Source organism: Microplitis mediator, chromosome 9, assembly GCF_029852145.1.
Source record: "Microplitis mediator isolate UGA2020A chromosome 9, iyMicMedi2.1, whole genome shotgun sequence".
Lineage (NCBI taxonomy): Eukaryota > Metazoa > Arthropoda > Insecta > Hymenoptera > Braconidae > Microplitis > Microplitis mediator.
In genome coordinates this window covers 11074587-11098948 of record NC_079977.1, presented here as the reverse complement: position 1 = coordinate 11098948, position 24362 = coordinate 11074587, and the positions used below count along the sequence as shown (strand labels likewise).

Here is a 24362-nt window from a genome sequence, read left to right as displayed (position 1 = left end):
TAAAAAAAAAATCGTAGTTGATCGAAACACAATTCAGTTCATTGCTCAGAGAAAACACAGTCGGTTATCGAAATAAAATAAAATACGTTTATTGTCCGGAGACACACATACAGCAGAAGTATTAACGAAATACTTGACGAATGACGTCAGAGTATTCTTACACGTCGAGGTGACAAGACTGCTGTTGCGAATGAGACACAGATAATCCGTGATTCTCAGAATTACTCGATTGAAATAAAATAAAATATAAAATAATATTTTATTTCGGTAACACGTTAAATTGCACGATCATATAATTTTTACGCGTAATTAATTATTAATTAATAATTATTACACGAACGCGGTTCACTTGTTCACTACTAAATTCACTAGAACACGTTGTTCAGTTTTCGGGCCGAGGCTTCGGCTTGTTCACTTGTTTACGGAGTCGGTTATTGTCGGTCGAAATTAATTGTCGTGATCAATTAATTTAACTAGTCGTTGATCAAAACTCGGATTGGTCGTTTTAGTCGTAAATCGCGTTGTTCAATCGTCGGGATCGAAATTGGTCGGAGTCGAATTGTTCAAATCCAAAAAAAACGTGGCCGTTTAGTACGGCGTCTCTCCCGGATCTCCTGTGACAATCAATGCGTTGGATCGTTTGCTCGGTCACAGTCGGAATTTTCGATGCTAGAGGTCACTAAAATTTGCTCACCGGATAATTATTTATTAATTCAAATAATTTTCAAACTACGGGTCGATGTCGAATTTTCCTCATGTTACAATATATATATATATATATATATATATATATATATATATATATATATACATATATAAATTTTTTAACGGATGGTATTTTCGAACTCTACTCAACTAATTATGATAGGTTGTGACAAAATTCCTTGAAAAATCGACCATGAGGACAAATACAATAGTTAGATTTTAGAAAAATCTACCTAAAAAGCTGTGTTTATGGGTGTGTATCGGTAGAAGAACAAAAGGATGCCGATAGTGTGTGTGTGTGTGTGTATGTATTAGGGTGATCCAAAAAGTAACAAACTTTTTTTTTTTCTTCCAAACAGGTTCAAAAGTTTCATTTAGATAAAAAAAGACGCCTGTGAAAATTAGAGCTCTTAATATTAACATTAAGAGGTTCCTCATCGCACTTTTCTATTTCCCGTAAGAATAACATGGGAAAAATTTTTTTTACGTCTTCTGATTTTTATAAGTAGCTAACGATGCGTCATAGAAATAATTGGCAGGCATATTTTTGTAGGGAATTGAATGCTCTACAAAAAAAGATTCTTATCATTTTTTCAAATGATATTTCGTAATAAGTCTGATAGTTTCGCCGAAAAAGTAGAAAATCTAAAAATTTAATATAAATTCGACTTCAACCTCAAATAACTTTTGAACAAATAGATTCCTCAAAAAATGATAAGGATCTTTTTTTGTAGAGCATTCAATTCCCTACAAAAATATGCCTGCCAATTATTTCTATGACGCATCGTTAGCTACTTATAAAAATCAGAAGACGTAAAAAAAATTTTTCCCATGATATTCTTATGGGAAATAGAAAAGTGCGATGAGGAACCTCTTAATGTTAATATTAGAGCTCTAATTTTCACAGGCGTCTTTTTCTATCTAAATGAAACTTTTGAACCTGTTTGGAAGAAAAAAAAAAAAATTTGTTACTTTTTGGATCACCCTAATACATACACACACACACACACACACTATCGGCATCCTTTTGTTATTCTCCCGATACACACCCATAAACACAGCTTTTTAGGTAGATTTTTCTAAAATCTAACTATTGTATTTGTCCTCATGGTCGATTTTTCAAGGAATTTTGTCACAACCTATCATAATTAGTTGAGTAGGGTTCAAAAATACCATCCGTTAGAAAATTTATATATGTATATATATATATATGTATATATATATATATATATATATATATATATATATATATATATATATATATATGGGATATAACGCAGTTTTGAGGACACGATCACGCCTACAATTCTTATCAGATCTTAATGAAATTTTTCACACTTATTCTATGCGCGATTATCACGGTTGTTCGAGGATGGGCAAAATCGGTTTATTAGTTTAGAAGTTATGGCTTTTTGAAATTTCCATGATTTTTTGAAAAAATCAATTTTTTTCCACATTCAAGTTCATATAATTTTAAAACTAATACTCATAGACGATATCCGTAAAAAGTATCTGAAAGCTTGTCTAATAAGCTTTAATTTATGACCTTAAACTTTGTATTTCGACCATTTCATCCTATAATTTGATGGCCTTGAAAATTTTAATGGAATCAACAAATGTTGAAAATATGGGTTTCATTCCACATAACTTATGAATTTCCCATTATAATCCGGTTTCATCAGTTGTATTTTATTGTGCACAGAATATCCTGTAAATTTCACAGTTATTTTATATTTTAAAAGTATTCCTTTTATTACTTATGATGTATCAAATGTACCTCTACTCCCTATGATTGTCACTGGTCTTTTCATTACAATAGCACCCAAAGTTCTTATCGGATCTTAATGAAATTTTTTACACTTATTCTATAGGCAATTACCTTGATCAAGTTCGAAGATGGGCTGAATCATTTGAATAGTTTTGAAATTATGGCTGTTTGAAATTTTCATGATTTTTCGTAGAAATCAGTTTTTATTCACTGTTGAAGTTCATATAACATTAAAACTAAAACTGATAGACAATTTCAGTAAAAAGTATCATAAAGCTTGTTTAGTAAGCTTTAATATTTGACCTTAAACTTGATGTTTTGACCATTTCTTCCAATAATTTGATGGCCTTGAAAATTCTAATGGAATCAACAAATGTTGCAAATATGCTGTCATTCTACATGACTTATGCATTTCTCATTATAATACAATTTTGTCAGTTGAATTTTATTGTGAATAAAATAACCTGTAAATTTCACTGCTATTTTATATTCTAAAAGTATTTCTTTTATTATTGATGATGTATCAAATGTACCTCTAATCCCTATGATTATCACTGGTCTTGCCATCGTAATAGCGATTACAATTATAATTTCATGTTAATTTAATTTTCTATACTTTGTTTACGTGAAGGTTAGTTTAATACATTACCTATATAATGTTTTGTCAAATCAACTATCTGAAGTTCTCTATCGAAAATAGTCGTTGTCTTTTTTTACCCTCACTCTAAGAAAACGAGCCTAATATCATATCATGTCTATACACTAACATGTATCACAAGATATGTATGTATGTAACTTTTTATATAGATTAATTGGCAAATCTACCTTCCATTTCGGCTGCCGAATGGCCTTTTTTTTACGAGACACTCACACACACACACACGCGCACACACACACACACACACACTACCAGCATCTTTTTTTTCTTCTACCGATACACACCCATAGACACAGCTTTTTTTATTTGGATTTCTTCGTTTTAAGTAGTCACATCTATAAGTCGCTTGAATATGACTTACATACTTTGAAAGCACATAAAAAGCCCATAATTTTACCGCGATGCCATTAGTCTTTACCAAAACACGTACTGATTAAAGCAGTACGGCTATGTTGAATTTATTTCAGCTTATTCAATCATCATTGAGAAAAAAAAATTATGGTGGAATAATTGTTTTATGTACTCATACGTGGAGCACATAAAGAGCACATAATTTTAGTCTAGGCACATAAGCACTTTCTTTCGAATTTCGTGTGAGGAAGGAACTAGCTGCGTCTGTAATATATTTTTCCAACACCAAGCTGCTGCGATGAAAATAATTACGTCCCAACAATCAAAATTCAAAACAATGAAGAGCTCATTTGAAGTTTGTAATAAGTAGGCAATACATATACAGACACATATGCACACCACCACCACTAACTATAAACCGACACGAAAATACGTCCACACTTCACCCCTGCTACTTCCACGCACACACACACACACACACGCACACATACAACCGGCATCACATTCCTCTTCTACCGATACACACCCATAAACACAGCTTTTTTTATTTGGATTTCTTCGTTTTAAGTAGTCACATCTATAAGTTGTTTGAATATGACTTACATACTTTGAAAGCACATAAAAAGCCCATAATTTTACAGCGATCACATTAGTCTTTACCGATACACGTACTGATTAAATCAGTACGGCTATGTTGAATTTATTTCAGCTAACACAATTATCATTAAAAAAAAAAATTAGGGTGGGATAATTGTTTTATCTACTCATACGTGGAGCACATAAAGAGCACATAATTTTAGTCTAGGCACATTGTCTATTTTTATATTAAAGTCCTGCAAAACGTGAATGGCTGTTGCAGCTTATTATCGAGCTGGCATAACTTAAAAAAAAAAAAAAAATAATCGAGCCCAAAAATCAAAATTGGTGGCATTGTGAAGCACATAAAAAGCACGTAATTCTATATAATTTTCATAGGATTGTGCCCATTTTGCTGTGCCAGCTATATAGAGGTTAGAAAAAGCGCGTGTAACAGAAAGTTTAAAAAACATCATAAGTTAGTACTTTCTTAGTTACAATTCACAAGCAAATTATCATGAATTAAAATAAAATTATTTTTTTCAATTTTGTTAAAAAACTCAATTTACTATTCTACTATTTCTTAAACTTTTATCATTGTAGCTGTCACGTATTATTTGTTTTGATTTTATCGGTTGACCTTTTATTCTGTTCTAAAATAACAGTATTTATTATTTATCAAAATTTTTTATACTTAATTTTGTTATCGAAATATATTTAGTTTAATTTTCTCTATCCAAAATACAATTCCACTTTTTTATTTATATCATTATAAATTTTTATATTTTGATTTTACAACGAATTTTTGTTTGTTACACTGATTTTATATGTCTTTTATAATTCTCGAGCATGATTTTTCGAAACCATCAGATGTCGTTTTCGTCACGCTCCCTGCCAATTATGGTCTATTTTCTGCGTTGTTGCAAATGGCACGTTCTAGTAAATACGGCAACGGTCATTCTCAACAACTTGCGAAACATCTCCTGGCAGATAAGGCCGCGCTAGTGGTCTATCTATACCGTGCGTATGTCCTAGATGGTAATAAAGTACTCGCAGAGCAGCATTGTCTCACTGAACGTATGCACTTCTTGCCAACACAGGACATGCTGACAAGAGATGCACGAGCATCTCTAGATGTTGCTTACACACCCTACACAAAGTGTCGGATAGCTGCATCTGGAGCAATTTAGTATGAAATTTGAGGGTATTGATTGCACCATCTTGGCAGGCAAAAATATATCCTTCAGTCTCGGACATCAGGCCAGCTGACTTAAGGAAGGAAAACGTCAGCTAGGTGGACAAGCCATGATCACGCACGTGTTTAAAGAACACGCTGTTCATGGACTTGTCCATGTGTGTACTGAGCAGTTTTTGCTGCTCAGCATGCCTGACAACCGTCTTAAATTCTTCCTTGGGGAGTTCAATAAGATGGTTTACTCTTCCGAGACCAAGGGATTTTGCCGCGTACTTTGCTGACTCATATAAAAACGCTCACTTCTGCCTATTCTCATGACTTGATATCTTAGAAGTCTTGATATCGAAGTCTCTAAGCTCTTTTCGGGTCCATTTGAGGACACCAAAAGAGTAGAGACGTACTGGGACAGCAAGCATGTTTGTTGCGGAGACTTTGTTTTTTCCGGAAAGTTCTGGTGACCAGATGTTTCGGAGTCTCCGCCCATACTCGCTGCAAAGAGTCGTTTTGATTTTCGAGACGTCCTGCATAGGACTCCCGTCAATCCCTAGATATTTGTACGGCTCTCCAGCGTCAAGATGGTCAATGGAGCCCCCATCTACTAACTCGATATCTTCGCGCAAATCAAAGCACTTACCCTTCACCAGATTAACGACCGCGCACTTGTCCAACCCAAAAGCTATGCCGACATCCCATGTATACTCCCCTACGATATTCAAGGCTGTCTGAAGGTGTTCCACATCAGGAGCATATATATATACCTTCAGATCATCCATGTAGAGTAAGTGGGTGATCGAATATTTCCGATCAGTTGGTGGGCCCACTGAATATCCACGGGTTCAGCGTAGCGCAGCAGATATCGGCAGTAGTGAGATACAAAACATTAGAGGGCTCAGGGAATATCCCTGGAAGACACCTCGTTTGTACTGTACAACTTCGGTCACACGTTTGTCGTTGCCACATGAAATGTGGAACCGTGTTCGCCAAAGTTGCATTGTACGCTGAATGCATCCCACTCTATCGCGCTTGACTCCAAGGCATTTGAGCAAAAAGAGAATGAGCTCATGAGATGTTGAGTCAAATGCCTTACGGTAGTCAATCCAGGCCATTGTCAGGTTGCGCTGATAGTAGACCGCGTCTTGCATGACGCAACGATCTACTAACAGATTCTCTTTGCAACCTGACAGGCCTCTTTTACTGCCACGCTGTTCGTATATCTGCTGCCATACAGGGTCTATCTCCTGCAGAATGCGATTGTTCAAGATTTTTGTGAAAATCTTATAAGCCGCATTCAAACAGGTGATAGGCCTGTAGTTCTTTGGGTCAGACAAGTCACCTTTCTTAGGGATAAGCACGGTTCGCCCTTCTACAAGCCAGCCCGGAATGGGTTCGTTGCCTCTGATAAACGCTGTAAAAATCCGGGCCAGATGGCTATGGGTAGAAGTAAGTTTCTTCCACTAAAATAAGTTAATGCCATCCGGACCCGGAGCAGCCCAGTTCTTACCATAGAGTATCGATGGATGGGGGATCGCCAGAAACAGATGTCTTAGGTGTCAGACAAAAATTTTATTGGAAATAACTTCTAGAAATAGAATTGTCTACAAAATAAAATGCTCCATATTTTTAATGGGTCGAATAGTTTCGCCGGCATAGTGTAAAGATCTCAAAATTCAATATGAAGTCGACTTCAACCTCAGATAACTTTTGAACAAATAGATTTATCAAAAAATGACAAGAAACTTTTTTTGTCAAACATTCAATTACCTAAAAAAATATGCCTGCCAATTATTTCTATGACGCATCGTTAGCTACTTAGAAGAAGCAGAAGACGTAAAAAAAATATCCCATGTTATTCTTATGGAAAATAGAAAAGTGCGATGAGGAACTTTAATGCTTATATTAAGAGCTCTTATCTTTACAGTCGTCTTTATTATCTAAATAAAACATTGAACCTGTTTCCGAAAAAAAAAAATTTTTTTTTCTTTGATCACGCTATAATTATATATAATCAGGTCTGGCCAATTTTTTGATCTAATCATATGTCAGTTATTATATATGGGTCATCCCACCAAATAAAGTTATTTTTACGGGGCGACCCTCGTCAATTTGTTTCAAACTTTGTGGATTCGTTCTATATATTGAGAAAAAATTCTCTGAAAATTTGAGCTTTTAATATGTAGCTGTTTCGAAGTCATGATTTTTTTAATTTTGTAAAAATTTTAGTTTTCACTTTTTTCATTAATTTTTTTGAAGGAAAAAATTTTTTTAAAAAAATTAGCACGTAACAGTTCTTCGTAGGGAAAATTCTCAGCTTGCCAATAAGAATATCCAATTTTCATGTTAAGTTACAGAAGACCTTTTAAAATTCGATTAAAGAAGAAAAAACAATTTTTATGACTGTGCGGCGCTTGATACATCTAATTTCATATTTTTTTCTGAAAGCTGAGACTTTTTCCCACAAAATTTGTAATTTTCACGATGTTCATATTTTTTGTTTGAACAAAGTCAGTAATTATTTAAATACAAGTCATTGATTTCATAGTTGTATCAAACTCTAATAGTTCATTGTGTGGCGAGAGAAGAAACAAACTAATATCAGACGAGAGTGAAATAGGCTGCTCGAGCCGTGGGCAAAAGCTGACAATAACTGCAATCTGAAGTCGTGTTTCATCTCGTGTTACATACTTTTTTTTTTCATGATTACCTGCATTGAAAATTAGTTTCAGTGTTAGCAGCCAGTTAGAATCAAGTTAATTTATAAACAATGGTGTGATCAACCATTAGTGTACGCGTAACTTATGATTTGCAATGTATAATAAAACAGAAACCATAAATATAATTTATAATTTTCACAAATTTTTATAATACTTGATTACAAAATCAGAACTGTCATTAACGCAGATAACATCAATAGTCTGAAATCACTATAAAGCAAAACACAAGAATCAATGCTCAAATAACTAATTCCTAGACTTGAAGCTTTGATGCTGGTACCATGAAAATTAGTTTTATAACTTTTGTTGTCAGAGCTTTACTACATATATACACCAGAAAACATATACTCATACCGCAAGATTTATACATCCGGGCTATTGAAAATTTACCGGCGTTGATTTCACTTTGATAATCAACACTGATTGAAAAAAACGATTTAAAACGAATGGAAAAAAAATTTCAAATACTTTTCAATGCTTTTGAATACTTTTGAATCACCCTTTTTATGGGCATTTAACATTACAAATCGTTTTTTTTAATCAGGGAACGATGACTTTTAGAGAAAATGAATGTTTTAGACGTAGGATACTTGGAGTCAAATACGGTGGAAGAAACATAAGCAGTGCATGCTTTCTAACCTATATTTGCTAGCCTAGGATATATTTGTGTTAACAATGTATCAACATCCTCAAAATATTTAAGACTTAGAGTTTTTTAATCATAGAAAGTTTACATTTTATTTAATTTTGCTCAAACAAAAAATATGCACACCGTGAAAATGATATATTTTTTGGGAAAAAGTTTCAGCTTCCAGAAAAAAATATCATAATAAATATATCAAGCGCCGCACAGTCATAAAAATAATTTTTTCTTTTTTAATCGAATTCTACAAGATCTTCTATAACTTAAAATAAAAAAATTGATATTTTCATTGGGAAGCTGAGAATTTTGCCTACGAAAAACTGTTCTGTGCTAATTTTTTTAAAAAAATTTTTTCTTCCAAAAAAGACGATGAAAAAGTTGAAAAGGAAAATTTTTCAAAAATTAAAAAAATCATAACTTTGAAACAGCTGCATATGAAAGGCTCAAATTTTCAGAAAACTAGAATCAAACGTGCGCGCGCGCCTAAATGTTGGTTTACAAATTAATTATAAAAATAAAAGAAAAACTACTACAAATGCAACATTGTTTCATTTTATTGAATTTAGAATTAAAAATAGTATGTTTTTGCATAAATCATGTTCCTCAAAAATTTATATAAACTAAAATTATTATCGTTTATTGATATTACATTTAAAACATTTTCTTTTAGACATCTTAATTCGGATGTGTATAGTACATCAGTATGAATGCTTTGACTATACTTAACGTAGTACTACTGATACCACAAGAATCAAATTAGTGCTTTGGGTATTTTAACTTCCGTGTTATTTTCATTTGGCAACGCCGCGTCAAAGTAAAAAAGACAGAGTTATATTGTGTTTCATTTATAATATACGATCATGCGTAACCATTTATTTAATATTTCGACCTACTGGTTATATATATATATATATATATTGATTTAAGTAAAGATGAGAATAGTAAAGTGAAAGTAACTAAAGCCAAAAAATTTTAGATAAAATTTTAAAGTACTTTGAAAGTAAAAATAAAATTTACAAATGTTTTATATTGAAGTTAATTAATATTATGTTATATTTTATAAGCTGTTGCTTAATTCAATTATGTCACTATGAATAATAAAAATTATTGTATATTTTATACAAAAAAATTTGTAGAACACTGTTTCTCCCACACAACGTATATTCATGTATGTTTAAATTTTGCGCGCTTCATATCCTGTTTCGCAGTGTTGCCATATTTTAGTCGCATATAGCATTTTTTACTTAATTCTTAATTAATTATTTTTATCACATGCTCTAAAGCTATAAATTTAACTCAATACAATATTCAATAAATTTTTTTCTTTCCGTTGATTCTATAACCTTGGAAATCTGAACGTCCAATTTTATTAAATTAAATAAAATCTGTGATTTCCAATAAGGATCAATGTTAAAGGCAAAAATCTATAAATATTAATATCTTTTTTTCAGTTCTCTGTAGGCCTTCAAGAATTTAACTGGTTAATTATAATATAATGAACCAACATGCCAATTGTTATTGAATTCTGAACGTGTATTCTTTGTCTGGTAGTACTACCTTAAGTTAACTTAACATAGATTACTCAGAACTGAGTTCGGTTGAACACGATAATTGTCAGTATTGCCAGAGTTAATGTCAGAATCTGACTTCATTTAAGTACTGAACCAAACTTGTCTCCTTTTGATCGCAATCTAAGAAGAGAGATGTAGATAATTTTGAATTTTAGTGATATTCGACATTTTGAAATTCTTAAAACCAATTTTCTAAGAAATAATAATATTCTTCATGTTATTTTCTTTGGTCCTGTTAATTTTATTCAAATCTCAACATCAAACTCTAAGGGCATAGAATGAGTTTTTTTGGTTTCTCATAAGAAGTAATAATGAAAACAAAAATTTTTGGGGACTATAAAAAGCTTATTCGAATATCTATTATATTATGATATAACGTATTGATTTCTTTCAAATTAAGTTTAACCTTTCGTAACTTTAAAAGTATAATTACAATTTTATTACAGTACAATTTATTTTTAATTGTCTGGTTAATAAAGCTCATGTTATGATTAAAAATATTAAATGTAATCTTACAGCATCAATTTACTTTATCATATGTTAAATGGATTTTTATAAAATACATTTACTTTACCATAAAATAAACGTTAATCATTATGTAAAACTTAATAAGTAACGAAAATTGTGTTTAATGGTAGGCATTTATTTGTTGTACATGATTATCACCGCTTAAAGATTATAAATACGATGGTTAATTGAATCATTACTCAATTTCAATTTTCAATTTACGTGTTGCGTAATCACAACTACATTCAAATTTGAATGTAGTTGAACTTCCGGCAAATAGAGGCAGCACCTACTGGGGCCTAGTGTCTATCGATTAAAAACTTGACTTGCGCTGTTCGACGCATGCGCATCGAATTTATCCTGCCTCGTGGCAAGAAGACCGTCGCCTTTATCTATTCGTTTTATACAATCTCAAGTGTCACCACGTGTTTTGTATAATCTATTAAAATTGCGCTCATCTCGAGTAAATCATTAAAAGTAATCAATAAACTACGTTAAGGGTTCATAACTCTATCTAAAAATATAATTATTTTTATAATTACGAGCTCAGAGCTCAAAAAATAAATATAAAACAACATCAAGAAATCCAGCGTTCTACAACCTGTTTCTCGCAAGGTTATATCATCGAGAAAGCAACAGGTGCATTTTTTATTAAATATTTACTTGCTATCAGTGCTCAATTAATTTAAAAGACTCAGTTTTATTATTTATTTAATTATCATTATGCTCAATTTCTTAATTAATTTAAAAGTTATGTTTCGCTCAGTAGCCTCTGCTATCATGCTACCACGTGTTCATCAAATAAATTAAAATCAGTGTAATTTATCATGAGCTCATTAAATTCAATTCAATTAAGTGATCATCACTATTAAAACTCAATAACAAAATTATTTATGTATTCAGTGCTATTAAAAATAGTAATTAATGTGTTCAATAATTCACTTCGCTCAGTAACCTCTGACATCATGTTACTTATTATCATGACATTTTTGCATTCAACTCAGTGTTCAATTAAACTCAATTGATTATTTTTAATTCATTTTTTACTCGAGCTCAACTCAATAATTTGTATTCAATCATTCACGTATTCATGAGCTCAGACATTCAACAGTATTTATAAATTAAATAAACTATTTAATTTGCAACCCAGTGATATTTTGTGCTGTGACAAATAAAAATATTGTTATATTTTTAAATATGCGTATTTTTCAAACATCCCAACCACCAACCAGTCCTGGCATGTCTTTATTTAATTAATATTACAACATTACGATTTACGTTCATTTTATGATATTTTTTATCAATATATCGTGATGTAATTTGTTATGTACACGTTAATTTTAAATTCCTCTATATAATAGGAATTTACGAAATATTGAATATACATACATTATTATATTGAATTTTCAATTTATATTCTCTTTTCGACTATGATATTTTCTTCAATATATCGTTATGCAAGTTGTTATGTAAAAGTTCTTATGTCGATTTTAAGATTTTAAATGTTTTTACACATGATACTTGTAGTACTGTCTTCATCGACTTTATAATTTTTTCTTTAATCCCGACTTTTATTAATTGAAAAATATCATCAGAAAATTAAAAGTTCAATGATTCTTTACATCTTGAACTTATTTGTCAATATCTAAATTTGAAGTAGAAAATTTAAACATAAAGTTCCTTATAAACATAATTTTTAACTAATCTATCAGTTTTATTATTCTTAAAGAAAACTTCTAATGAGTTCCGCTACGTACTCGAGAAAACGCAACATACAACTGTCCATGGTTAAACACATCCTTCGTAAGATCGATTCCAATTTTATTAAACGTTTGCCCTTGGGCTTTATTTATAGTCATACAAAATGCTAGTTTAACTGGAAATTGTCGTCGTTTAAAAGTAAAAGGATATATATTTTCACAATATAATGTTATACGATTTATAAAGACAATGTTTCCTGCTCTGTCACCTGTTAATATCTTACAACGCAAGACATTAGTACTTAATTGTAAAACCATTAGTCTAGTACCGTTACATAAACCTTCACTTAAAGTAAGATTTCTAATTAACATAATGATTGAATATTGTCTTAATCGAAGTTCGTAAAGAGCAATATTTGGTGGATTTAACGTATTGAGATATTCTGTTAAAATTGCCTCTTCAAATTCTCCATTGTCACAATTTTCGGTACTATCAATAGCGGCCCTCGCAGATTTGAATCACGGTGGAAACACCGTGGAAGTGTAAACACCGTGAATCCACCGTGGTTACACGGTGGGTTTGTTCCATTTTACCACCGGGTATACACAGTGTATCCACTGTGATTACGCGGTGTGTCCACCGTGATTTCACGGTGGCTTGACCACTGTGTATACACGGTGTTCCCACTGTGATTACGCGGTGTACCCACCGTGATTCCACGGTAGCTTTGTGCTATTTCACCACCGTGGTTCCACGGTGTATCCACCGCGTAGTCACAGTGGTACAATGGAACAAACCCACCGTGTTTCCACCGTGATTCAAATCTGCGAGGGGGTGTATATTTTTTCAGTGTTTATATCTAAAAGCTCAACAACTTCTTGATTAATCGTATCTACATCAATATTTCGTGCAGAAAGAATTACCGTTCCGGTAAGTTCATCGTAATGTTTTCCGGTAATAGTTTTTTGATATATATTTTTTACAATGTTACTTCGAATCGATGTTGAGCATGAATTTGGAAGTGAAATTCTATCAGAAGTATCGTTAATTTTTTCATCTCCGACGTCTAATAAAAACTGAACGAATTCAGTTTCTTCGCGTAATGCCCTCATATTCTGTTTTAACGAAAAAGTCCGAAAGTGACTCCACAATGAACTAAATTTGATTGATAAATTAATTGTCTCAGATCTTGTCGCATGAGGTTGTACTGGGAGCAATTGACGAAAATCTCCGCCTAAGATCATTATTTTTCCACAAAAAGGAACATTATTATTCATTATGTGTCGTAAAGTACGGTCTGCAATTTCTAAAGCATACCTAGGTGCCATAGGTGCTTCATCCCAGATGAATACATTAACGTTTCTTAAAAATGTTCCTTCTTTTGAATTTGGTTTGACGTTTGATGATGAGTCAGAAAACATAGGAACTGGTAAACCAAATATCTTATGTACAGTTTTTCCGTTCGATAAAAGAGTTGCTGCAATACCTGTATAGGCCATCGTACATACAATTTTACTTCTATCTTTTAATAATTGAAATAATGTTGTGTAAATAAAAGTTTTGCCAGAGCCTCCTGGTCCATCAATAAAAATACATTTACTGTTAACATCATCTTTTTCAATTAACGTTAAAACATAGTTTACAATTTCTTTTTGGTTTGTATTTAATTTATTATAATTTGAACGATTCATTTCGTCGTGTAAGGAATGGTGTTCTGAATCATCAATATCTTCAATGTCAGTTATTTGTGGCATTGTAGGGAATGTCTTTAGACTGTAACCTTCTTTATGAAGCATCAAATTGATGAAAATATATGCTTTCTTTAGTCCATTTTCTAAACCAAACCGCTTAACTAAATCATCGGACATAGATTCTTTGAACTCATCCCAAAGTTCATGTGGATGAAGTGGTTGGCAATGAATTAGTATACGTACAAAAAAACAACGTAATTGTCGAGGCATTATCCAAATGGTTGCTTCATTTAGTGTTCGCTTCCATTCATCATCATCTTCAATGAGTCCTGCTGCCAAACAGGCTTTTGTAAATGTATCATAAAGGACTCCATTAACTGTTGAAAGCTCTTCGTAGCTTCTTGCTCCTTTAATGTGAAGAAGCAATATTTTTAAATGAAACAATTCAATTTGAACTGGATTGACAGAATACATGCGACCAATAACGTTAAAAGATCGTTGTCGAGGATGCCACTGTAATATTCGAGAACCTTTTTTTTTTTGGAGAACGTGTAATGATACGGAATATCACTATAGATATATTGTCTAGCTGATGGATCATGTTCATTTAAAGAAAAATAATCAATCAACATCGATTGTTTTTGTAAAGCTTCAATTAGATCGTTTTCATTGCAATCATAATTTACAATAATATTATGTTGATTTGGTATATGCACCGGTAAACGTAAAATTGAATGACTTTTTTCTTGTAATGGTTTACATAAAATTTGCCATGCAGCTTCAACTGGTCCAACGTAGCGAGCATCAACAAAGTTCTTTACTTCATCATGACTTATAGTCAAATTATCTTCTGATTGATTGGATGAATAGCCATTTTCTTTTGATGTGGACGTTGAAGGATTTTGTAAATTACCATTTATCGTAATACCTGCTTTGTCGTGTCCTTTATATACATATTTATATAAATATTTAACTGCTTTTACCGTTGATACTACTTCAACATTGATATGACAATTAAACGTTGAAAGCAAAACAGGATTATATGGTACAACATGTCGATTATCAAAAACTGTTTGATTTCTTGTGCATGTTGTTCCATTATCACGACGACGATAAGAAGGATACCCATTAATATCCATTAAAGTTTCATTTTGAAACGGTTTTGGGAATTTTTTCGAGCATTTTCCATTTATAATACACCAATCTCCACAAGGCCCATGAAGCATATTTGTTGTAACAATATTATATAGCGTAGTATCTGTAGCTTCATCAGGTGTTTCTGCAAGTATAAATTTATGTACTCGCTCAGACGTCAACATCTTAGATCCATTGTCTAAAGTAAGTAACATATGTAAATGTGGTAATGCTCTTTTCTGAAATTCAATCACCCAGTTATAAGCGAGAACTTTTCCAAAAAGATGATCTTTTGTAATCATTTTAATTAAAATATCTTTTTTTATACAAAATACACGAGCTACTAAATCAGGTCTATCAGATGCTGTTTGTCCTGGCAGTAAATTTTCTGAAATCTCGCGCCATTTTGGATTGCATGTCATTGTAATAAATAAATCTGGTTTTTGAAATTTTCTAACGATAGACATTGCATCCTGATAATGTTGTACCATATTTCTTGGAGAGCCGGTAAAGGTTGATGGTAAAATAATAATTTTGCCTATTTTGTTATTTGAGTTGTTGTCAACTTGAGATTGCAAATGATCCAATAATCCTTGATATGATTCTGCACGTAACTTTTTCTGATTATATTTACAATAATTTAATCTATCTTTTTCAATTTTTACATAACTATCGACAACCCACTGTTGTGTTAATCGCCTGCCCATGAGAAAAGGATTAAAGTCATCTCTAATAGCCAATTTATATTTGTAATAATCTTTCGAGTTACTCTTCGATTTGTATGAATTACACGTTTTATAGAATCATGCCAACCTTGATTGCCATGTGGATAAAATAAAGGATATATCCATGGTTCAGTATTAGGATCCATAATACTTAATCGTTGAAAAGTTTTGGTATTTTTATTTTGAACAGTCACATATGATTCAGGTATATCACCATCAGCTGTCGTTAAAAATACCGCGGCAACTTCATTTGCTCTTTGATAGTTGTAACGTCGAATGTCCATACCAGGTTTTAATGTGAATAACAAATTCAATTCAGGTTCAATAGTATTACCACTTGCATCAATTATCGATTCTGTTTGTAGTATGTCTTTCATCATTATATAAGACATAGAAAATTGATTGTGTTGACGTAATATTCTGTCAATAAGTAATAAAAGTTCTTTATCACAATTTACATTTCTCTGAACTCGAAAGTCTGCGGCTTCCGCAGAATCAACTATAAACAGTTGGCCATAACTTGGTGATTCATCGGAAGGAGGATAAAGTGATGTATTCATTTGATAGTAAACTTGTCCCTGTATTTTGAAACAATATGGGCCTCTCCTTTGAGCACTAAGATCAACAAAATTAGCATTAAATGATGCAAAAGAAAACGAACTATTAAAGTTCCGAATACGTTCAAAAAAATTTCGAGATTTTTCGTGAGTACCTTCAAATAATAATTTTAAATCGACAGGAAATTCAGGTAAAGGATCTAATTTTACTTCACCATGATGACAACAGTCATTGAATGAATTCCCTCTATTAGAGACCATTTCATTTTTGAAATATTTGGCAGTACAGTGCATGCATAAAATATCCATATGACCAATGTAATTTTCATGAATGAGATCATTAGTAATATTATTAAGAGTATAAATATTAGTAATATTAGCATCGCGATTAATAACTATATTTTGAAGTAACGGCTGAGTAACCGAGTAATTATAATCTGAAAAGACATGAGAAATAGGATTATAAAGGTTTGATGGACCAGCAGTGGCTTCGAAATTATATGTAGGTTTATCATTTTTTCGTTGATCTTGTCGACGATTTCGCCGTTGTTCATTTTGTTTCTCGCGTCGAACTCTTTTTAATTCTTGTTCTTCTTCAGGTGTCCTAATAATTTTTCTGCGTCCCATAGTGAAATATAGTAGTGTGGAAAATCAATATTTCAAAAGAACAAATTATATCGTGTAAAAATAATTTCCAATTAAGTAGTCGTTATATAGATTTTATTTAGTTAATAATACATAACAATAATACATATGCTTCTACAGATTCATATGTATTTAATAAATTTATTAAATATAATAATAAAAATGTTGGAAAATCCAAAATTGCACACCTCAATTGCTCATTTTATTTTTAATCATTACTTTTATTTTTTTTTTTATGAATTTTTTTATTCAACTTTTAAATTATTAATTTGGTTTTTATTTTCTTAATTCCAGTTTAATTTTCTTTTTTTTATTTAAATTTTTTCTAAATATCCCGCATTTTTGTTGTAGATGTCGCTCTTTTTTTTTCAATCCTACTGTTTTACGCTAGTGCTGCTGCTAGTAGTTGATGAGGAGAAAAAAAAAAAAATTTACTTTTGTAATAATAACAATAGTAAAAATAAAAATGGCCGCTAAACTTTTCGTGAATAAGCAGTCTTATTATTTTATTTAATTACAATTAAACTAAAAGGATTTAGACAGTAATTTTCAATAGGGTTCTTGTGATCAAAAATACAAAGATAATAAAAAAAAAGTTTGGCGGATTAATTGTGTCTATCGAGAGTTATTTGGTTTACTAAGTTTCATACAGGACAATTGACAACTCGTGTCACTGGTATTAAAATAATTTATATTTAATTAATGGAATAATTAATCGACTTAATATTGGGTCAAAGTTATTCTTTAATAAATTGTCTTTGTGTTGGTATAAAATTTAACCCATTTTAGTGTAATCAAAAAAGTCTAGAGATAATTTAATGAGAGTGAATGAGTCAAAAAATTTAGAGCGATCATAAAGCACACCGGCGCTTTCGCGCTTGAGGTGTGCAATAAAATAATCAATTGTAATATCAAAAATTTTTAATTATATAATTCGATTTAGCCCTCAAAACTAATATCTAAAATACATTAGAATAACAATGAATATTTACTAATAAACTAATACAGCAATATTAAAACTAATTAAGATTTATGACAATTTTTAATACTCATTTGAATGTATCCACAAAGTCTTGATGTAGCATATGCCAACAATGAAGTTAAATTTACTATTAACCACTTATACGTTCAATTGTTATTCAAATCAATTTCATTTTTTTTCACTTAAGTCAATTTCATTAATATATTTATATTCAGGTCAATTTATTTATCATATTCATATTTAAGTGCATTTCATTTCACTGCTCAATTTCAATCAATTTTTTCAATTCACTATTTCAAATTCAGTGAAATAGTATGCGTCGTAGATCCAAAGTTTTTATTAAAATCTGGCCTTCTTGTTGACTTTGTCTAATCAAAATTTAATCGAAAAAAAAAAAGGAGTAATTATTACTTTTGTAGTCAACGAATCGATAATCAGTCTATTCAATTTCAGACAGTTACTTCAGATCAATTCAAGTTTCCATTCAATTTCTTTGTATGGAAACTATCTAGTTAGTCCTTTGATCCAACCAACGTTTGTTCAACCTAAAAAAAAAAAAAAAGAATTAATGAATGAATGGATCAAAACAAAATTTATAATGATTAAAATAATGACATTGTCAAATCAAACCAATGAATAATTTTAAAGTTTTGAGGAAACATTTATAATTGAAATTGTTATTAATTATATTTAGTAATTGGAAACTACACGATTGTCATTAATGTAAAAAAATAAACGTGAAGATATTTGTCTATAAGAAATCTATTGATAATGAGACTTACCTATGAATAACCTAACATCGAATATTTATTCTTGTCAATCAGTATTTAGAATCAACTTTACGTTGAACTTTGCAATAGCAGATAATGAAAAAATTATCTGTGAATATTGAGCCGAATTAATGATAAACTGAACCATTAAGTCGATTTCGAAAGAGAAATAATAATTCGCGTAATACAATTAAGTATTAAATTGATGCACATGGTATTTTAAAATGACAATAAAATAATGAAATACAGTGTAAATTTTCTCGCTTACTCACTTTTTTGTGTGTAGGTGGCAGGTATATCGCCGATACTTACCTAGCCGTCATTGTAAACAGAATTAAAAGTTTTAGGGCTGAAAGATGAAAAATAAACCATGGCATTGTCAATGAATAAACCGTATCATTATTATAATAGGAATTAGGATTGAAATTTAATATGTAACAAAATTGTCATCTACTTGAAATCATCGTTAGACGATATTCACATAGCAGTAGGAAAGGTTTTAAATAGCGATAATAAACAGGCAATAAAATGTTACACCCAAATTTTTAAACAAAATAATTATTATTATCATGCTCATTAGGGTGTTTCAGAAAAAAAAAATTTTTTTTTGGTATTCAAAAATTGAAAGTATACCTGAAAATAAAAATTTTGGTGCCAATCCGAGCTCTTAATAATAATATTAAGGTTTGTCTCAATCCATTTTTCTATTTTCCATTTAAATAACATAGGAAAAAAATTTTTTTTTTTTTTAGAATTTTCTAGCTTACAGACCACTCAACGGATTTTTATGCGCAATAAAACTTTTTGTAGGAAATTGAACACTCTACAAAAAAAGTCTCTTATCATTTTTTGATAAATCCCACTGTTCAAAAGTTATTTAAGTTTCAAGTCAAATTTATAGTAAATTTTGAGATCTTTTCACTTTCTGGCGAAACTATCAGTCTTATTACAAAATGTCATAGAAACTTTTTTGTAGGTAATTTTATTCCTTACCAATTGTTACGAATAAAATTTTTCGAAATACCGCATGGTTTTAAATTTATTTTCATTTCAATGTCAAGCTCTTAAAATTAATCATAAATCTATTTTTTTAAGAGCTTGACATTAAAATGAGAATAACTTGAAAACAACGCAGAATTTTGAAAACTTTTATTTCTAATAATTTGTAAAGAATAAAATTATCTACAAAAAAGTTCCCGTGATATTTTTTGATAAGACTGATAGTTTCGCCGGGAAAGTAAAAAAATCTCAAAATTTACAATAAATTTGACTTGAAGCTCAAATAACTTTTGAACAGTGGGATTTATCAAAAAATGATAAGAAAGTTTTTTTGTAGAGCGTTCAATTTCCTACAAAAACATTTGTTGTGCATTAAAATCTGTTGATTGGTATATGAGCTAAAAAATTCTAAAAAAAAAAATTTTTTTTCTCTTGTCATTTAAATGGAAAATAGAAAAATGGATTGAGCCAAACCTTAATATCATTATTAAGAGCTCAGAATGGTACCAAAATTTTTATTTTTAGTTATACTTTCAATTTTTGGATACCACAAGAAAAAAAAATGTTTTTTTTTTTTTAAACACCCTAATGCTTATTGTTTATTTTTAGGTTTACATTAAAATTTTTTTTAACCAATACATATAAAAAATTGTTACCATAAATATGATAAAATATTAACTGTTGTAGTAATAGATTTTGTTGAGAAACTCAAAGTACAAATTATATAATTAAAAATCCTCGCAAATTATTATTCAAAAAAAATTATTTAGTCGTGGTGGTATAGTATTTTGTATCTAGTAAATTATTTCCCATGGCTTGAAAAAAAATTATAAGCAATTTAAATATGTAGAATCTATTATGGAATGATCTTTGTTTAAATATCCGTACCAACTAAATAAAATTTTTTGAAACAGAGTACAACACACTATTTTTTAAACAAAGTAAAAAAAAAAGTAATTAAGAGTCTCGTCGATACCTTATCAGTATAAAAATAAAAATGTTATTAAATATATTATTTGAAATGGTAATTATCCGGTACTCAATCTAAGATCATTAAATGATATTATTGCCACAGATAAATACTTAAGTGTCGAGCACATGTTAACAAATAATATATGGACGGATTTTTGCAATAACGTCTCAACTAACCTTATAAGTTAAAACGTTATTGCAAAAATCCATCCATATAAGGCACTGTTTTTAAAAAACAATTAGTAATTTCATAATTAATATCGATATTAGTTATAATCCGCTTGACAACACCAGTAATTTATCTTTTTAAAAAGAAATTATGTGACCTGACAAGTTAAAAAAAGTAAATTATATCATAAATTAAATTTTAAAGTGATTTTCATAATAATATTATCTAATAAACTGGATAATATTGAGCAATCGTATCATATATATTAATCATATTTTAATTCTAATGTTTGTAACACTACAATAATTTATGCTATTATACTCTAAAACTCCTTTAATTTTTAATATCATTGTTAAGTCTATCAGGTAACTTTTGTTCTTAATTAATCTCAATTAATTAATAAATTTACGTTTTATTAACTACTTAATATCATGAAGTGTAACTACTATTAGGATTAAATTCAGTCATACTTTTAATACTGATTTTTTAAATCAAATAATACTTTATTCCACTAATCAATACGTATAAGCTATTCACTTCATGATTTATAATTAGAAGAAGGGAATCATCTCCACCAGATGAAAAAAGATTTTATACAATTATATATAGACTATATATAAATTGAATAGAAAAAATGGCCCGATCCAATTGTAGACATTTTTTATAGAATTGTATACAATTTTTATACAGTTGTATACATTCCGATCGGGCCATTTTTTGTATATAATTTTATACAATCGTATAAAATCTTTTTTTATCGGGCATTACTTTTTTTTGGAATTATTTCCTTCTTCCAATTGATGGTTTAATTATAGCTGCTAATTTTAATCAGGTCACGCAATTTTTTTCAAAAATAATAAATTATTTAACGTTACTTTAGAGTTAATTATCAAACGGTGATCTTTTCGAAGATGGCTTCTCAGTATCGCCTTCTATCTTGCGTTTCGGTGTGTAAAATCCCATCCCGTTCAATTCATCCTCAGAGAGTATATTCTCATTAGCGGTGATCACAACATCACCAATGTTGTCGCAAATTAATGAAGAACCGTCTGTCAAATTAAAAATTAAAATTAATTAAAAATTTTATTTATAAATCCAAACATAGCAAATAAGCCTAGTTACAATGTGGAGAAATCACACCGTTGACAGAAACATGTGACCCTTTTTTTAAAAGGGGATTGTCGAGAAATAAGCGAACGGTTACTCTGATACGCCATTCATGGTCTACAATTGAACCACATCCACGGCTACCTCCGCCGAAAGTAACGTGTTGAAATGGTACCTTAATCCAACCTTTCACGTCTGAAATATAATTAAAAATAAAACAAATTAACCATGTAAAAAAATTAATAACTATAAAATTATATTTAAACAATTTAAATTCTTACTAATTTTTTTATCTTGATGAGCAGCAATATCTTGCAATAAGATTTCTTCATAAACCACCGGATTAGAATTAACCACTACAGGGTCCAAAAACTTCTCATCTTCAAAAGTAATAGTCGTATTAGCCTGAATATTCAATTCAGTATTGGCAGTTACAGCAACTAGTCCTTTCCATTGAGAGTTAGGAGTGCACACCTTGGCCCATTGAACACGTATAATCTGAAATAACAATGAATAAAAATAAAATCTTAATCATTTTATAATAATAACGTTCAAGACAAAATACATGAATCTAAATTATTCCACTTACCGAACGCTCACTAATCAATGGAGACCACTTAGTGGCATTTTTGCCCCAAAATACCATTTTTGTCGTCTGTGACTTGCCATTACTGGCGTAGATTTTAAAGAGAGGAGTCTGCGGACTATACTTGGTCTTTACAGAGGATGTACCCTCGACACATGTGACTTAACCTCGAAATTTTCTGTAAATCAAATAAAATTTAAAAAATGTAAAATCAATAAATTAGGAATAAAATTTAAAAAAATTTAATTTAATTTAAATTCAGATTATGTTATTTTTTTAAAAAGAATACCTAACACAGTATCGTCGCCCACATGATAAGATTTTATCTCTTCATCGCTGGTAAACCAACGGATCCACTCGTCTCTTGTCTTGACCATATTAAAAAATTTTGACACTTAATCTGAATAATTAAATTTTTATAAAATTTAATTTCAATATTTATTAATTATTATATATTTTTATAAAATAAGTAACTGCATGTGCGCGTAAATTATACAATAATCAAAATGGCGCTCAACACCGTATGAACAGGACGCGATCTGGACGAAAAAGAACGGCTATGGACATGGAGTGTATAGACGCATAACATGCATATGTCTATATACACATAGTCTATGCCCTTAGTCTACACTTATAGTTTGAGGGTACACTCGATAAGAACGACAATTATGTCAATACAATTAGTTCTCAATAAGAAATTTTTGGCTCCACCTACCGTTAATCCACTAAAATTCAATTTTAATAACCACTGAAGTCACATTAGTACTATAAATTCTTGAGTATTTTTCACAACACAAGTTTAATTATAAAAAACTATAAAAACTAAATTACAATACAAAAATAAAAAATGAAATTGGTTTATGATTTTGATAATTATTAAAATTTTATTGAAAGTTAGAGCGATACGTGCTTTTCTAACTTAATAATTCTCGAAACTAAACAACTATGCATTATTAAATAAATTCCATGAAAATTCACCTTTACTATTGCTATATTAATAGTATATATTTTATCCACAATGCTATATTCAGGTGTCGTTTATCGGTACTAAAAAATTCGATTTTCACCAATCAGATGACGAATAAATTTCTCCACTAATCACATCACGAATAAATTGATGCCACATACATTTCATCTCAATTTTATTATGGGATTTTTTTCTGAATATATAGAACGACTCCTCAAAGCTTGAACCAAATTGACGAGGGTCGCCCCGTGAAAATGAGTTTATTTGATGGAATGACCCATGTAATTATATATAATTCATTAATTAGTCGATATAATTTTTTTTCGGGTAATTACGTTAGGTTTAACGGCCCTTTTTATGTGTTTTTACCTGGTCCTATTTCGTCTATTGTTTAGGTAAATAAAGCATCCAACCGGAATGTAGTTTTCTTGGGTCTTTTCCCTTTTCCTATAATTTTTACGTTGGGAAACCGGTCAGAGCACGCCCCGATGCTAGCCTACGTACGTGCGTACCCACACATATACCCGCATGTACAATGTTTTATTTATAAAAATAATTTTTATAAGTCTATGTAATCTAAAAAATTATTACATTTTATATGTACTTATTTGTTAAACTATAATATATAGAAACTTATTGTTGAATGGCCAGTTGCCTATTCGTCTATTGGAA

At 30.4% G+C, this 24362-nt stretch overlaps 3 protein-coding genes across 6 annotated transcripts in view; 1 reads left to right on the top strand and 2 right to left on the bottom strand.

The window, feature by feature from the left end:
- Positions 1 to 24362, top strand: part of LOC130674949 (phenoloxidase-activating factor 2-like) — a 318231-nt gene that overhangs the window by 270311 nt on the left and 23558 nt on the right. The gene's annotated exons all lie outside the window — the stretch shown is intronic.
- Positions 15523 to 16731, bottom strand: LOC130674951 (uncharacterized). Its single transcript, XM_057480402.1, has 2 exons — positions 16649 to 16731; positions 15523 to 16551 (listed from the first exon to the last, which is right to left on the bottom strand). The coding sequence occupies exon 2, from the start codon at positions 16494 to 16496 to the stop codon at positions 15903 to 15905; it is 594 nt and encodes a 197-aa protein (XP_057336385.1). The 5' UTR covers positions 16497 to 16551; positions 16649 to 16731; the 3' UTR covers positions 15523 to 15902.
- LOC130674950 (uncharacterized) lies at positions 21396 to 23261 on the bottom strand. 2 transcript variants are annotated; one of them, XM_057480400.1, is made up of 5 exons: positions 23013 to 23261; positions 22727 to 22901; positions 22419 to 22635; positions 22153 to 22332; positions 21396 to 22079 (listed from the first exon to the last, which is right to left on the bottom strand). In XM_057480400.1, the coding sequence occupies exons 2-5, from the start codon at positions 22781 to 22783 to the stop codon at positions 21913 to 21915; spliced, it is 621 nt and encodes a 206-aa protein (XP_057336383.1). In that variant the 5' UTR covers positions 22784 to 22901; positions 23013 to 23261; the 3' UTR covers positions 21396 to 21912. The 2 variants fall into 2 exon arrangements, with proteins under 2 accessions (XP_057336383.1, XP_057336384.1); XM_057480401.1 differs by having other exon boundaries at positions 22171 to 22332.

Bases quoted from the DNA above. Each gene is read 5' to 3' on its own strand.
- LOC130674951 (XM_057480402.1), bottom strand. From the start codon at position 16,496: ATGAATACATCACTTTATCCTCCTTCCGATGAATCACCAAGTTATGGC.
- LOC130674950 (XM_057480400.1), bottom strand. From the start codon at position 22,783: ATGGTATTTTGGGGCAAAAATGCCACTAAGTGGTCTCCATTGATTAGT. The intron at 22,636-22,726 runs GTAAGTGGAATA...TTGTTATTTCAG, and splicing joins CATTGATTAGTGAGCGTTCG to ATTATACGTGTTCAATGGGC. The intron at 22,333-22,418 runs GTAAGAATTTAA...ATTATATTTCAG, and splicing joins TCATCAAGATAAAAAAATTA to ACGTGAAAGGTTGGATTAAG.